The sequence below is a fragment of the Leptidea sinapis genome, chromosome 14 (genome assembly GCF_905404315.1).
Source record: "Leptidea sinapis chromosome 14, ilLepSina1.1, whole genome shotgun sequence".
In the NCBI taxonomy this organism is placed as follows: domain Eukaryota; kingdom Metazoa; phylum Arthropoda; class Insecta; order Lepidoptera; family Pieridae; genus Leptidea; species Leptidea sinapis.
In genome coordinates, this window is record NC_066278.1 from 9,078,693 (window position 1) to 9,095,357 (window position 16,665).

The 16,665-nt window shown below is 34.3% G+C and overlaps 1 protein-coding gene and 1 pseudogene across 1 annotated transcript; one reads left to right on the top strand and one right to left on the bottom strand.

The window, feature by feature from the left end:
- The first annotated feature begins 5,309 nt into the window (after nt 1-5,309).
- On the top strand, nt 5,310-6,228 carry LOC126967849 (uncharacterized; annotated as a pseudogene).
- Nucleotides 6,229-8,282: 2,054 nt separating this feature from the next.
- Nucleotides 8,283-16,070, bottom strand: LOC126967827 (pre-mRNA-splicing factor SPF27). The gene is made up of 5 exons (XM_050812513.1): nt 15,850-16,070; nt 15,561-15,724; nt 13,003-13,215; nt 9,869-10,022; nt 8,283-8,463 (listed from the first exon to the last, which is right to left on the bottom strand). Exons 1-5 carry the CDS (start codon nt 15,922-15,924, stop codon nt 8,326-8,328), a joined length of 744 nt encoding a protein of 247 aa, XP_050668470.1. The 5' UTR covers nt 15,925-16,070; the 3' UTR covers nt 8,283-8,325.
- Nucleotides 16,071-16,665: the final 595 nt, after the last annotated feature.

Sequence of the window (16,665 nt, forward strand, 5' to 3'; positions counted from 1 at the left end):
AGTTCCTATTTTTGCCACTTCACAGTTAAGTTGGTATTACTATACTATACTTATACATATTTTGGTAGGATTCTAACATAAATATAAATAAACAAAACATTTTTTTATTGGCTTTGATCATCGATAAACCCAGATGCAATATTTTAAATATTATCAACTTAGAATAATAACGCTTACAACGCGAGTAGGCCCAAGCGAAATGAAGCAGTTTCAATGTGGTATTCTAGGACCACATACGTTTCCCGCCGCGTCAGTGTCATTCTGTCAACTTCCAGGACAATCAGTACGCGAAATTTAATTGAAAAATGACTAACTGTGTTGGCGAGTTCTGGTGCCCCTTCCACAGAAGCCACTAGAAAGAAAGACTTACTGAGCAGTGAAAGGGTGTCACAAAGCGTCTTATAATAAAAATTATTATAAGAAAATCACATTTCACAGCTAAATACTATTTCACAACTTTTAATTTAAGCTAATACATTCGTCAAAACAGAAAAATATTTTGTAAACAAAACAGACGCCATTAAAAAAATATGATGCCAGCTATGAAAGTATACTATATACCCCGAGTACCTCAACTGGGATAGTTTTTTGTGTTTATTGGTAGATATTGATAGGAGGCTATCATGTACGACGCCACATGATGTTATAAGTATTCAAAGTCAAAGTCAAATTATCTTAATTCAATTAGGCTTAAACTAAGAGCTTTGAATAGTTACTATGAATATATCTTTTAAATTACTGAATTTACCATATGTTCGGAAAAAATGAGCTTGTGAGAACATTAACGGCCACTCTTTTTAACCGACTTCAAAAAAGGAGGAGGTTTTCAATACGTCGGTATGTTTTTGAAGTGAAACTTCTGTATCGACGTATGAGAGAAATTTTATAGCAAATCGTCACGATTTCAGTTACGTGCCATTGTGTTTTTTAATCCAAGGTAAAAATCCACGCAAAGTTATTATTTCAACATTATGGATATAGAATCCGAGGTTCTCCAGGGTGCAGAGAACTAATTTGGCATCATTTTTGAAATCCAAGGTGGCCGCCGCGCAAATTTATGATTTCAACGATTTTGGTTCTATTTGGCTTAACAATTTTCGAAAGATGCTTAAGTTGTTGATAAGTTGTTTAGCATTAGGGTTATGATTAGAACCAATTTGTTATTTTTTTAAAGTTATACCCTCATTTCTAGGATTAATAATCAAATAAATTCTAAAAACAAAATTTTATGAACGATGCTGAACCCAAACCAACGACCTCCGGCGTTCCATGCCGGTGCTCTAACCAAGCCAACCGTTTGAGTGACGTATCGTCATAAAATCTTGTATGCTTTGTTTAACTCTCAGGTTGTGGCTTCATCTACAGGATCTACTTTACAGTTGATAACCTGCTCAACCCCAATATTTGCATATTATGAATTGACTTGAGATGTCGCCCTTGTAAATCTAAGCAATTTATTATATTTTTAAATTGATAACCCTCACTTCTAGGATTAATACACAAATAAAATTCGTAAAACAAAATTTTATGAACGATTCGGGACCCGAACCCACGACCTCCGGCGTTCCGTGCCGGTGCTCTATCCAACTGAGCCAACCGTTTGAGTGACGTATCGTCATAAAATCTTGTTTGCTTTGTTCAACTCTCATGATGAAGCCACAGCCTGTAAATATTGTTTTTCCAATTTTGTTTCTGTATGATTATAACTACCACGCATACGTATAACCCCAAAATAAATTTTCGCAGCCATCTTGGATTTAAAAATGATTCCATATTCGTTCTCTGCATCCTCGAGAACCTCGGGTACGATATCTATATTGTTGAACTCATAATTTTGCACGGCGGCCATCTTGGATTTCAAAAATTATCCCAAATTCGTTCTCTGCACCCTAGAAAACCTCTGATATAGCTGGGAACGGCGCCTCTATCGTCTCGCTTTTTCGTTTCATCGAGTTTCAAAAAACAATGATTCTAAAGAACTTCTTTACTTTAACTTTTAAAATTGTTGCAACAATAATTAAATACCTACGCAATGTTTTTATTAAATTCTTCATTGTATATTTTATTTCTTCTTTCTCATTACATATAATCTAGTATTTCTAACGATTTACTGATTTAGGGAAATGTCTATTCACTTTCAACATTATTTGGCTGTCTGTGTGCGTGTTGGTGAATGTAAGTACGTGACGCTCACATACACATTCATTATAATGTTACTTCTATATTGACAGGAACTATGAATGAAACTATCGTTCTGAGCGTTATTATTCTATGATTGTTGTATCTATTCATATAAATTTACAAATTACCTACTCTAATAATTTTTATTTTATAATTTTTTATTTTTAATAATTTTTATTATAATTTATTATACAAGAAACATCTTGTGAATCTGATTTTTTAAAGAAATCGTACAGGATGCATGGAATAATAAACACACATTCTTTAATACTTTCAAGTAAGTATTTCATTGAGAATATTTATTTCAAAATCTAAATATTCACGAAACTTTTGCACGAGCAATGCAATAAATGCGATTTAGTTATCCGAATAGAAAGCAAGAAATAAGAACTATGTATTGATGACCTTTTTTAAATAAGTGATTTTAGTTGATGTATTTGAAGTGAAAACTTCTCCGGCGTTGAGCACAAATATTGCGATGGGAATTTCTAAGGAGATGGGTATAAAGTGTTAAAGTCGGGCAAGGACACGTGACCTGATAGAAAATTCGCAAGAAAGTCGTTGAAATTATGGATTTGATTTGATTTTTCTGAGAAATAAACTTTTTAATGCAAACTAATTGTAATAGTTCTGAAGCATCGAATTTTTTCCGTGATATAAATTGTAATTTTTGTAAGTATAAGATAGCGCAATAAATGTATATTGTATTTAACCACATCAATGCTAGTACTTTATGCTGATAAATAAAGCAACCCGAGCAAAATTTTCCATAACGATTCCCAAATATTCAAAAATACACAACGTTAATGTTTAAGTTTTCACTTCTACCGGCACTCCCAAAGTGAAACCCGTTTAGTTTTTTTTTTTAAATGGAAATGGTGGACAACTAGGGAACGTCTCATATTAAGTGTTTACTATACTCTCTTCCGAGGTGCTTATTAGTGCCGAGCTTTTAAAGTGCTTGGAAACAAGCATTCGCATAAGCTCATCCATGGGCCAGTTGTTTTGTTATTTTTACTGCACGATCTAATCAAAAAAACAAAAGCGACCGTAGACAAAATATCTAGAAATTTTGTCGTTTTCCAAAATGGCAATGAAATGAAATATTATTTTTGTATTTTTGCGTCGAATACAGTATACATTATATATCTTAAATTTATTGTAGTGTCTTCTATTCGGCTAATTTAAATAAGTATGAAAAAAGTTTACTTAAAATCTAAAAAAATCGTTAACACTAAAAATTTTTGTCCATTTAAACCATTTACACAGGAGTCCAATAAATAGTTTCTGTGGTAATTTTTTTATTTCTTGAGGTAGATGATTGAATAATTTTATACACATTGCGTATTTTATACACATATTTAGGTATAAATTTGTTCTGGGACAGTGGCCATATTCCAGTCTATCCGGTAATCTAGTGGAACGAGAATTCCCTTTTAAATAAATGATTATTTTGTTTGAAATTTTCAAATTTACAAGCTTTGTCCTTTGTCCTGTCCTTGATCCTCTGCACTATACTTTTATTAATTTCCATTTTCGCGTATGTACAGTTTGACGTGCGGTGTTGAATTCGCGATATAATACAATCTTCCGATACCCTCGTGGATGCTGTTTCCGTTGATTGTTCTGCATTTGCCTTCCAGGTATTCATATATCGTATATATATATTCGTATTGGTACTCATCGCTACCAAGTGCTAGGTATTTGGATTTTGGAATGATAGTTAGGTTTGACGAGTTACGGATGAAGTACATGTGGATGAGGTCATATATATTAGAATCAATGGAGGGGATTTCTAAGATAAAAGTCAAAGAATGTTCCGTACTATATGATTTTACTTTTATAGATTTTTCCAACTCATGAATCTTATTTAAACTTATATGTGCTACTGGCAAAACTCATGTTTTTTATGAATTATTGAAATTTCATTTAAAAGGTTGTATGGACTTATAATACTATTATAAGGGTGCTATAATAAAAGGGTGCATTACTCCTAATTGCGCAAACGTCATTGCGTCTTCTAAAATTTCTAATCTATCTAAAATAATATGTAAGCTAAAATCTATTTCTACGTAAGAGAGGTCATCCCTGACCAACAAGTTTATTTTCATTAGGTCTGGTCTGGCATCTTCTGGGTTTGAGGAAAATGCTGGTACTCCTCTTCAGGTTCCTGTACTACATGATATGGGTACTCACCTTCGTTGTAGTTGCTATGGCATTCATTGCCATATAATACTGGTTGATCTTGAGTATAGAAAACGTTCTTAGCAGCATACTGGGGCGTATCCAGTTTACTCACGGACCGCATAGTAATATCGGAACTTATTTTAGGCGTTACCTGTCTTTGAGGTACATTAAATTGCCTAAAGTTCGCGCTGTTACTCTTCCTAAAATTACCTGAATTTCTCTTAAAATTAGGTGTAGGGGGTATAGAAATATTTTGACTATTTACGAAATTTGAAGGCTGGTGGTGCTGAGGTTGCGTCCCTATAAAATTCCTTGATGGAATATTCCGCTGTTGCGAAACTCTAGGGGCATCCTTTTGCTTAAAATGGGAAGTAGGTTACCCGTTATAAAAAGGTTTACTGTGAGCGAGCCTAGCCTCTTCCTGCCATAATTGCTGACTCTAATGTTAACGGTTTACTTATTCTAACTCCTAACGAAACATTGAAGTTTAATTGATTGGTATATTGATCTATAACCATTTCCTCATAGTATGAACGGTCACCGTGTTTACCGACCGAGTACAGAGTATCAAACAACTCACGGAGTCGTTTGCCAAATGTCTCCGCATCTTCGTATTTATTCCTAAGGGTCCGCGTGAGCTCCTGCAGCACCTGGATTTCGTTGCGCGGTTCTCCCAAAACGTCTAATAAGAGCGTTTTTAATGGAGTCCCACGTTATTAACGACACTTCGTAGGCTATCGCATTAATAGCGACACCTCCTAACTTACTTTTTAATAAACATATAAATGCCGGGTGAACCCGGGAGGGTTCACTTAAAAGTTGTATAATATTCTCTACTTCTCTAATATAAAAGTTTAGTAACTTTGGGTTCCCATCATACCGTGGTAATAATATATTAAACTACCTTCCGACATTGTTGACCGCGCGTGTGTTTTTTAATAATGGAATGCCAAAAATGTAAAAAAGTGCTAGCGAAAAAAGGATCGCATTTCATGTGTCAAGGGCCTTGCCAAGGGACTTTTCATAGGGGATGTGTAAAGGGTTTAGCTGCAGACATTAAAAATGGTAAAAACCGCATTAACTGCAATAATTGTGAAGATGAAGGATCAGAAGATGAAGATCAGGATGAAGAGTTACAAGATTACTCAAAAATTCTCAAGGATATACAAAAAAAGGTTGGGGCTATCCCGGGATTCAAAACACAACTGGATTCCATTACACAAAGTCTAATTATGCTATCTGATAAATATGACTCATTGATTGTTGAACACGAACAATCAAAAGAAAAGATTCATAAGCTGGAAAAAGCAATCACAAATGTAAGCAACAATTGTGTATATTTAGAAAAGCAAAACATTTCCTTCGAACAAAAAATTCAAGAATTTGAGCAGGCATCACGTAAACAAAATATTGAAATTGTGGGTATTGAACAGCTTTCCGGAGAGAGTGTGATACAAATAGTGTCTAAAATCGGTGAAAAAATAAATGCGAGTAGCTCGGACATAGAATGGGCTAGACGCTCAAGACCATACAAAGTAGGCACTAAACCACCACCTATAATTGTGGCTTCAAGACCACTGGATCTACATCACGGGACAACTGTCTTACCCAGCGCCGCAAAGTATCGGATATCACAAGTAATATGGTTACAGGTGGATCGGATACAAGTAAAATTTATATAAACGAAGATCTAACTAAATCAACTCGGACGCTGCTATGGAGTGTCAAGAACAATTACAAGGAATTTATAAGTATATTTGGGTAACAAATGGAAAAATCCTGGTCAAGAAATCTGAAGGTGAAAAAGTGATATGTGTAAGGACCGAAAGTGATATATGTAATCTAATTATTAGAAAGTGAGCATTTATTTTTATTTTATTTAATAGGTAACTTGCCAAAATGTAATAATATGTTTATTACTTACTGAAAAATTCACAGACTTATTAAACATGGACTACATAACCGACGGATCTATAAACTATAAGTGTGTTAATAACTTAAATACTTGGTTACAACAAATACACAATAACAGTGACTTAAGCATATTACATGTTAATATTCGATCATTGAAAAAACACTTTAGTGAATTCTTAGTTACTATCGGCAATGATTTAAGTAAAATAGACATTATAGTATTAACAGAACCAAACATAAATTATTCCTTAATGACTTTCTATAACATTCCTGGGTTTCGTGTCAATGTTTGTACCCGTACGGGGCGCAGTGGGGGAGGGGTACTGGTCTACTCGCGACTGGAGCTCAACGTGTGTGCGAACGAGACTGCTGCGTTCGTGAGTACAACCATAATGCGATCTGCAGAGTGCGTTTCTATTACACTTGATGCTAATGGAGAACAATTCTATTTAATAGCTATGTATAGACCACCCAGATTTTATAAACAGGATAAAATACAAGATTTTATTGTTGAATTTAGAAATTTATTAAATAATCTACCAGCACGCTCAAAAGTCATATTTTGTGAGGATTTCATTATAAACCTTTTAAATAGCCGAGATAACCATGTTATATTATATGAAAATGTATTAGCGGAGTATGGCTTCACCAGATGCATATGTGATGTAACTAGGAGGGAAGTAGTTATGGGCAAATTGGTAGAATCGTGTCTTGATCATATTTACATTAGAGCACCATTAGTATTAATTGACTCAGCAGTAATAAAACATAAGATATCCGATCACTATTATATTGCAGCATCTATAAAATGGAAATGTACTCCTCACGCACCAGACCAACCAGCCTCAGCTCAGCCCATCACCCGCCGTGTTCTTAACAATCGTTTAGTGAGAGAAAAACTATTATTAACCAATTTTGATGAGTTGTTGAATATTAAGTGTCCAGTAGAATTATATAAAGCTTTTACTTGTCTTTTTAATAATATATACAATGAATGTTACAAAACGCACACATGTAAAGTTAGTAAAAACAATAGGAATAATAAGAGTTGGATAACTGATACTTTAAAAAAAATGATACAAGAAAGAGATTAAAGAAAGAGTTATTTACAATATGGTGTGATGAGCCAAAAAATATGATAAAAAGATTATACTATATTAAATTTAGAAATAAGTGTAATAAAGCTATTATTAAGTGTAAATCAGAGTATGATAAACAAACTATATTAAACTGTAATAAAAATATTAAAAAAATATAGGATAAGATAAATAGTTTATTGGGTAAACCTTTAGACTTTAGACAATCTTTAGATGATCTGATACTAAGAAATATGGTAAAACAAGGCAGTCAAAAAGAGATTTGTGACAAGTTTGCTTCAAATTTTTTAAATGAAATAAATCTAATTAAACATTAATGTAGTGATAAATTTTTACAAAGGGAGAGCTATGTGGTAAAGTGTGATGTGGGCATGAGATGGCAACCAGTCACTAGTAGTGATGTTAAAAAAATTATTATTAAATATGAATAAAAATAAATCACCTGGTAGCGATCTGTCCACATCCCGTCCCTGCTTTTCTTCAATTGCATGTAAAAATTTACATTCTCTTATTATCATGTCATTAATATGAGGTATTTCGAAAATGTGGCTAAAACGACTTAAAATATAAAATTCATCTACTTACATTATCCATATTTGTCTAAGTTATTACAACCAATATCAATTATATCAATTTTTAAACAACGTTTTTACGCTAGAAAAAAAAAGGTTATTTTTTACACTAAAAGGTTACTTTTTTATTTCTTTTGGGTAGCTTTTGATTAGACCTGGCTGCACTGTTAGCTACACTAGCTATAGCGCCTTAACACAAAATACAAAAGCACAATAATGGTTGCATATTACTACAGCAACAGAGAGTTATTATAATAATTGTATTATAAATATAGGAGTATCACATTAGCACGAAATAAGTAATTACATGACATTCATTAAAACACCAGCATCTATATATAAAATCTTTATTTTATTTTTAACTTAAAATTAACTTAGTCTGCAAACATATCTTCAATTTTCTTTTGTACTTCCTTTTCTGTTTCTGAATTAAGTTTATCTGGTAAATTCTTTACAGCTTCTATGTCCACATCTGGGGTTTCACCATCCTCTGTATCGGGTTGTCCCTTTGCCTATTATAAAAAAAATATAGAGAGACATCTTCATTTTCTACAAAGTTTATGAAGTTTAGAAAAAAATGGTTACAAAATTAATTTAATTAATCCTAGAAGTGAGGGATATCACGTTAAAAATAACTAATTCTTTAGATTTCAAAGAGCGACATCTCACAACTCAATTATTGGGGTTGCCTGCTTAACCCAAATAATTGCATATTGCATATGCTCAATTGTAAAGTAGATCCTGTAGATGGTGCCACAACCTGAGAGTTGAACAAGACATACTAAGATTTACGAACCATACGTCACTCGAACGGTAGGCTCAGTTGGCAGATCGCTCTGTCGGTACCCGAGAGGTCGCGGGTTCGAGTCCCGCATCGTTCATAAATTTTGGTTACAAGTTTAAATTAAACCACTTGTTATTACCATTTCATAAACCTATATATACATATTACAGGTTTGAAGGTCGTAAATATTATCATATTAATTAACATTTATAAAGACTTAATAATGCCTCTGCATTGTTATTTACATACTATGTATAATATTATGTACTCGTAATAAGATTCTACAACTATTCATGTAACTGCTCTAAATCCATAGAGTTACATAAACTTCAAATTACTTATGCACGGGAGTGCTCCGAGGTGTTGTTCAGGTTGATACCAGGACCGGACATTACGTTAAAATGCGATATTCCACCCGCATCATGTTGACCTCTGGCATTCTACAACCACGCGTTTTTCGAAGAACTTTTTGCATCGCATAGCACAAGGACCTTCAAGCAAAGAGCATACTCTTACCTTAAAGACCGTCACTTAAAGGAGTCTCTTGCCCGTTTGCCTCTTCTTATAAAAAAAGCCACATTAATTTAAAAGCTCCTCAGTATAAGGACAAAAATCCGAATATATACAAACCATCATAAGACCAACAATTATGTAGGTATGGTTGTGAAGCATGGACTCTTACGCAAAAGTAGGAGACCAAACTACTTGTAGCAGAGCAAAAGATCCTATGTAAAATCCTGGGCCCCACCCTGTCTGGAAATGGGGAATGGAGAGTCCGCAAGATTGCCGAGATAGAAGAAGACCTCCTGGCAGAGCGCTACATAATCGAAGAAGTTAAGGCCCATCGCCTCCGCTCTCTCGGCTACGTAGATCGCATGGGGGAGGATCGTGGAGTGAGAAAAGCGTCCTCAGGACTAAGAACAGGTATAGTCGCCCTAAGTACAGGTGGAAAGACCGGGAGAACGCTGACCTATCCGAGATGAAAGTCATAAATTAGCGTGCAATCGCATAGGACCGAAATAAGTGGAGGACTCTCCTTGGCGAATTCCCACTTTGGGTCGCTGCGCCGCAGGAGTAAGTAAGTAATTAAAAGCAGGAAGCATAAGTACTTAATATAAAACAACAAACTTTACCTTTTCAAGTTGTATTTCAAGTTGCATAATGGCACGCTCCAACCTATAGTTGTCAGACACAAGTTGGGCCCACCGTCTTCTCAAAGCTCTCAACCGTGCACCACTTGCAGTTTGTGACCTTTTCCGCTCCCAGTTAACAGATACTATTTGTTTTCTGTAGTCATAAAAATTTGAATGCTATACATAACTTTTAAATTTGCATCTGAACATATAATTGCATAATTAAGCGGGGGCGCTATCAGCGATAATGCTGAAATAGCAATGATTTTGTTGTCACAAAATCTAGGTATGCCAAACTCAAAGATATTACTTAAAATATAAGTGAATTAACTCTTATCCATATTATTATTATATTTTAAGTTTAAGCGTGTAAACAGTGTAATTTGTTCGTTGCCCAAATATATAAATAAATAAATTATATTGACAAAAAAATAAAAAGATTGCTCGTCAACGTCAATCACCAAATAAACAATTCAGATACATATTAATTACATAAAAGTTTAAACATATACATATTTATACAATAATGCAATCCAGTAAAACAATTCAAGGCTGAACTATAAAATCCATAAAAAAAACAACAACTATAATATATTCAATTTCACATTGTAATATCGTTTACGTAATCTTCGATACTGTAATAAGCCTTCGACATAAGTCTGCGTTTAATAAAAGATTTAAATTTATTTATTGATAATTCAGATACACTTTTTGGTAATTTATTGTAAAATTTAATACCATTGCATGCAAAAGAATTGTTTATTTTACAGAGCCTAGAGGGGGCACTATAAGCTTGTAGTTATTTCTAGTGTTTAAATTATGTTTGTCGCTTATTTTACTGTATAAATTATAATGTTTATGTACGTGCAGGAGATTGCTATAAATATATTGGCCGTACATGGTCATAATATGAATATCTTTGAATTTTTCCCTTAAAGATTCTCGTGGGCTCATTTGTTATATGGCACGTACAACAACCGTTGAAAAACCTTTGTTATGGAACATTTACTAACTTTTGACTACTTGCACATATACAGCAGTATGAATTTCGAATAATAAAAATAATAAATTGACTTTTGTATGAACGTTTTGACCAAGAACCATTTGCAACTACTGTTTTCATAAGATAGCCATCTTTATTCACTTCTCCGTTAAAAATGGCAAGCTTTTATTCTTTACACATGCAAAGATCATCTCAGTTCTGTTGTTGTCCAATCTTTGTGTAATTACACATGTTTATCGTACCTACTACAAATTTCATTTAACTGTGCATATCCATTTCCTGATTCTCCTCTCTTCGCTTTATTTATACTTAGTTTAAAATATGGGTCTTCATTGTACCCTAATAATTTTTTTACACATTTTACATTAAAACACATATTTGCTTACAAAATCCCTATCGTAGCTCTGCTTCAAATAGGCAAATGTGCGAGTATGCTTGTGCTTGATACTTCAAATTGAAAAAAAAAATATTTTATATGAACGATTCTACGCCCTAATAATGTATATTTTTCAATCCGTTATCACTATCACATATATTATGTTACTTTACTGCGAATATGTACTTAAGTGATGTCTAAACTAATTAGGTAAACTTCAATATCAAATTGTCAAATTAGAGATTTTATAAGTTACCTACATAGTGACAATACAAACTGAGCAATTAACCATCAAAATGATCAAATCATTCTGCACCTGTCGTCCTGAGAAATGAGATATCTCATGTACCAGTAATTACACAATCCCAAACGTAACAATACAAAATGACTGTTATTTTGCAGCCGATTCTTTATGAAGGCTGCAAATCAGCGGCTATGGAGACGACAGAACAGGGTATGCTTCTTACACCGGCCGTGACAATATCTCTCGGGACAATAGCGTCGACGAGTTCCGGAACTCGATTTAGAAATCGAGACTATGCTATGCAGTCTTGGAATGGGGCTGGTAAAATTTAGTCCAGTTTCTTTCTCAGAAGACACAAGTTTATGCGTTTAACGCTAAGTCTCCCTTTGTCATATCGCCTCGATTCAACTTCACTCATCTAAGTGCCGCAGCTTGTATCGGCATAAACGGCGTCGATGCATTATCTAGTGCCGTTCAGTTCCGTGGTCACTTGGAAGAGAAGACAAATTCGGCCTCATAGAGATGTGTCTATGAATCTTATACCGCATGATATTTGCCTGAATATATCAAGGGGAGTGCTCACAGTTGTTCGGGTTGTTACCAGGAACCTAATTCCATGACCGGACATCACGTTAACATGCGGAAATCCACTCGAGAGACATTTTGGCTTGCACAGCCACATTGTGGAATCAATTACCGGCTGCAGTTTTCCCGATACAACTTAGGGATCTTCAAGCTTAGAGCATACTCCTAACTTAAAGGCCGGCAACGCATGTCTTTATCCATAGTGTTGCGGATGTCCAGGGGCGGTTACCATCAAGAGAGCAACGCAGAGCTGAGCAGAGATGCTCTGTGAACGGCTCAATCAACTGGCGTTGCGTATAGACGTCGTTTCATCGCTTTTGTGGGAGTGTTCCGAAGAGCTGTTGGACCTGATTCCTGCCACCTTCGCACGACGCGCCACAAATTAGTATATCATCCTCACCATCTGGATGTGTGGCGTTCTTTCACCGTGCGGTTTTAAAGGAACATTCTTAAAAATTTCACAAAGCTGTGGAATGAGCTTTCTTGTGCGCTTTTTCCGGGACGGTACGACATGAGTCATGTGAATACTCTGGTGTTGCAAGGGAATGTGGGTGGAGGTGATCACTTAGCACCAGGTGACCCATACACTCGTAAAAAAATAATAAAATTAAAATAATACATTCTATTTGGTTTATATTTGGTGACTGTTTTCCTAAATAACCAACACTTATAGCAAATACAAAATAAATGATTATTTTATCATTAAGCACATAACCTAAATTTAATAAAATAAATATATTGAAATTAAATGAATAACATACTCTATGAAAGGTGAAAAACTTTCAGGTGGTTCAAATTTCAATTAAAAGTAATTTTGCAGTTGATTGACAAAATTGCTTATTAATTGACCTGTAATTTGTTGAGACAAAATAAGCCTTAAACTGAAGTATTTTATGGTTCGCTATTCATTATTTTTTTCCACTCACCGTAACTGTGCATGTTCATTCTGAGATCTTGATACCAAAGCTTGTAGAACATTAAGGTATGAGCGCCAAGCTTCTGAGCTGTACTGTAACTGAAGCTCTAAGTTTAGCACTCGGATTGCTTGGTGAGAGAGCTGTGCATGTGAATTGTCCACAGCTTCAGACCATGCTGCTGGCTCACCAGCTCGCCCAGCAGGAGGCTGTGGAAGTTCATATCTAGAATAACAAAGCCAATTAAATTTCTTTCACACACCTCAATGAATTCAATAAAATATGATTGTCTTCGACATTAATTTAACCTAGCCATAGAATATTTTATTATTATACCATAGATAATTTATATGTCCAGATAGACTGTGACAGTTATGAACATGTGAAAAAATTAGTGGAAAACTGTTAGAGCCACTATTTCAGCAACACACACACTAAAACAAAATAAACAAAGTGAGTAACATATTGCAAGTGTAAGACATAGCTATCATGCACACTAAAGTTAAATTATAAAACTTAACTGTTGTCATAATATGTTGCCTAACAGCTAGAGGCTCGGCTCTATCTAGACATATAAATTATCTATGGTTAACATCATATTCTTTATGAACTTATTGGTTAGAAAGAGTTCAATTACTTCAATTAATTACAGTACCTGTGGGTGGCAACATCTCATCTGTACTAGATTCTAAGACTGGACTTAAAATACTACAGGATTGTGTTACAACATCTTCATTATTCAACACCCCATGATGCAATACAGGAGGTGATTGAAAAAACTTTAGAATAGGACGAAAATATAAACATCCACTTTTTTTTCTAAATCCAACTCCAGGACCACAGAACAAACTAGTAAAGGATATAAAGTACATATATCACCAGTTTGTAATTATAGAAGAACCAAGAAAGAGGAAAGCAATAATTGTCCATGTCAAATATGCCAGCAATATGGTCATTAAATAAAAACATCTGAATGAAAGAAGGATAAAAAATACCCCTGCACCCTGTGCACTCTGTAATGGTCCCCATCCAACCAATTTCAATGGCTGTTTAGTGTACAAGGAAATCTTAGCTAAGCTAGGAAAAGTGGTTCAAAAAACTAAAAGAAAAACACCTAAAAAAAAGGACCTACATCAACTAAAGGGCCTTAAAATTCTACTGAGAAAACCAATGATAATGGAACCACCAGTAACGGACAACAAACATATGTAAAAGCTAGACAAGAAAACAGAAATTGCACTTCACAGACCACTTACCACACAACAACAAGCATGCTTGAGGATATGCTGGTAAAACAATCAAATAAATTTGATCTCCTTCTACAATGGCCTATAAGATGGAAATGGACCTGGAAAATCAGTCAATGGGATATTAAGAGTTCAATACTTTCCTCAGTCATGGAAATTGTCACAGATTATAATGATACTCAAACAAAATCATATAGACCCATTAGCCTGCTGCCAGTGATGTCAAAAGTCTTTGAGAGCATTGGGATATTCCCAGCCACCAATTTGGTTTCAGACCAAATCATTTAACCATAGAGCAAGTACATAGTGTATTATAAAATAAAGAAAACAATAATTGAGGAAAAGAAATATTGCTCCTGTTTTCCTTTATTTACAACAAGCCTTTGACAAAGTCTGGCACAAAAGCCTGCTCTATAAGATAAAAACTGTGCTCTATGAGATAAAAACTCACAATTTCTTTTCTATTATTAGATCTTATCTGGAAGACAGACTTATCCAAATAAAGGATGCAATCATCTTATCCAGGATATAGCAAATAACAGCTGGTGTTCCACAGGGTTCAGTATTGGGACCCATCTAATATTCACAGCAGATCTATCTCAGACCATTAGAGTTACCACAGCCACCTTTGCAGATGACACTGCAATTGTCTCAAATGATATAGATCCCAAAACAGCATCTTCCACTCTACAAAAAGGCCTTGACCAAATAACTAAATGGCTTCATAACTGATGAATCAAAGCAAGCACAATAAGTAATTCATGTTTTCCCTGAAAAAAGAGGATTGCCCACCAGTCCATCTTGACGGAATTACACTCAAACACCAAGATAGTGAGAAATATTAACATAATTATAGTATAGAATTTAAATGTAATCATTCTTTTGAATCAAAAACAATTTACAGTTGTATCTAGTACTTCTTCACCACCATACAACAAATCAATCATTTGACTGTCATATAAGATTTGTTTCATTGCAGGTATAATATTTTGAAGGCTGATCACAATTTCAACCATATCAAAGCTTAAAACAGCAAGCTTCTATTAAATAATATACTCGTTAAAAGATTAGTATGTGTATAGATTGTAGATGCAATATTATTAGGTTTTTGTGCAATCCTTTAAAAATAATTACTTTATATATTACATTACACAAATGTGTCACGAAAAGAAAGAAAACTTAAACTCATATATTAATATGAGTCCGTATTAATGGATGATAATGAAAATCCCAACATATTATATTTACGCTGTGTGTACCACAAATTTTAAAATGTTTTAATGAAAATTATGGATGAGCCTAAATATTTAGCTATATATTTACCTTTTCATGGGTAATGGTTCCATAGGCAATCGTTGTTGTACTCGTTCCATTTCTCTTTGTAAGGCGGGGGTCTCAAAAGCAGTACTAGGCTCAGGACCAGCATTTTCCAAATAATTTTTTGTAGGCCTGTATCTTCTACATTCTTCTTCGATCATGGCTAGAGCCTAGAATAATGTTTAAAAATATACTAATAGATAATGAAAAATCTTGGAAATAATAGACCTATGGTCTATAATCATAAGAAACAAATTGCTCTTAGAAATACTGAAAATATACCCATAAAACTAACCGCTTCTCTAACGCCTGGATCATCATATCCTTGGTCAATATATGGCAAAGCATCAACAACCACTTCGCCTGCCATCTTAAATTTTAAACAGTAATAAATATCTACTACTTATTGTTTGTATTGCAATTTGAAAATAAACAATATGCCGCATGCACCGTCAATATTAAATTGTAGTTCAAACACAGAACTGAACGTAGTGTTTAAATTCTCTCTGCACAGTCCACAGAACACTTTTATTATCTCGGGCGAATCAATCAAAATGACAGTTGACACCCGGCTCGAATCCCATAAAAATAAAATGTACTTTGTGAAAAAAAGTTCAAGTCGCTTTATCGTATGAAAACGTAAAATATTTTAAATTTTTTAAACGTCGCTCATATTATTAAATTACATAGATGGCTTGGTGTAAAGCAGTAACTTATAGTTGTCCCTGGATTTATTAGATGATTTTTTGATTATTGACATCTTGTACGGTTTTTTATATCTTTTTGGTTTTCTTGATATTTAACAGTAGGTTAATAGCGCTAAACTCCTTTGCACAGGAAGCCAGCTAGATTATGAGTAGGTACCGCAACGGCGTCTTATTTCTGTCGTAAAACAGTAATATGTTTCGGTCTGAAGGGCGCAGTAGCTAGTGAAATTACTGGGTAAATGAGACTTCTTATGTCTTCATATTCAAGGCGACGAATGCAATTGTAGTGCCAATCAGAATTTTTGCGATTTTCAAGAATTCTGAAGTTTATGGTGATTGGGGATGCCTATGCAGAACTTCATCTAGACAGTGAGTTTGCGATATGTTTAGCCCATGACCCACCT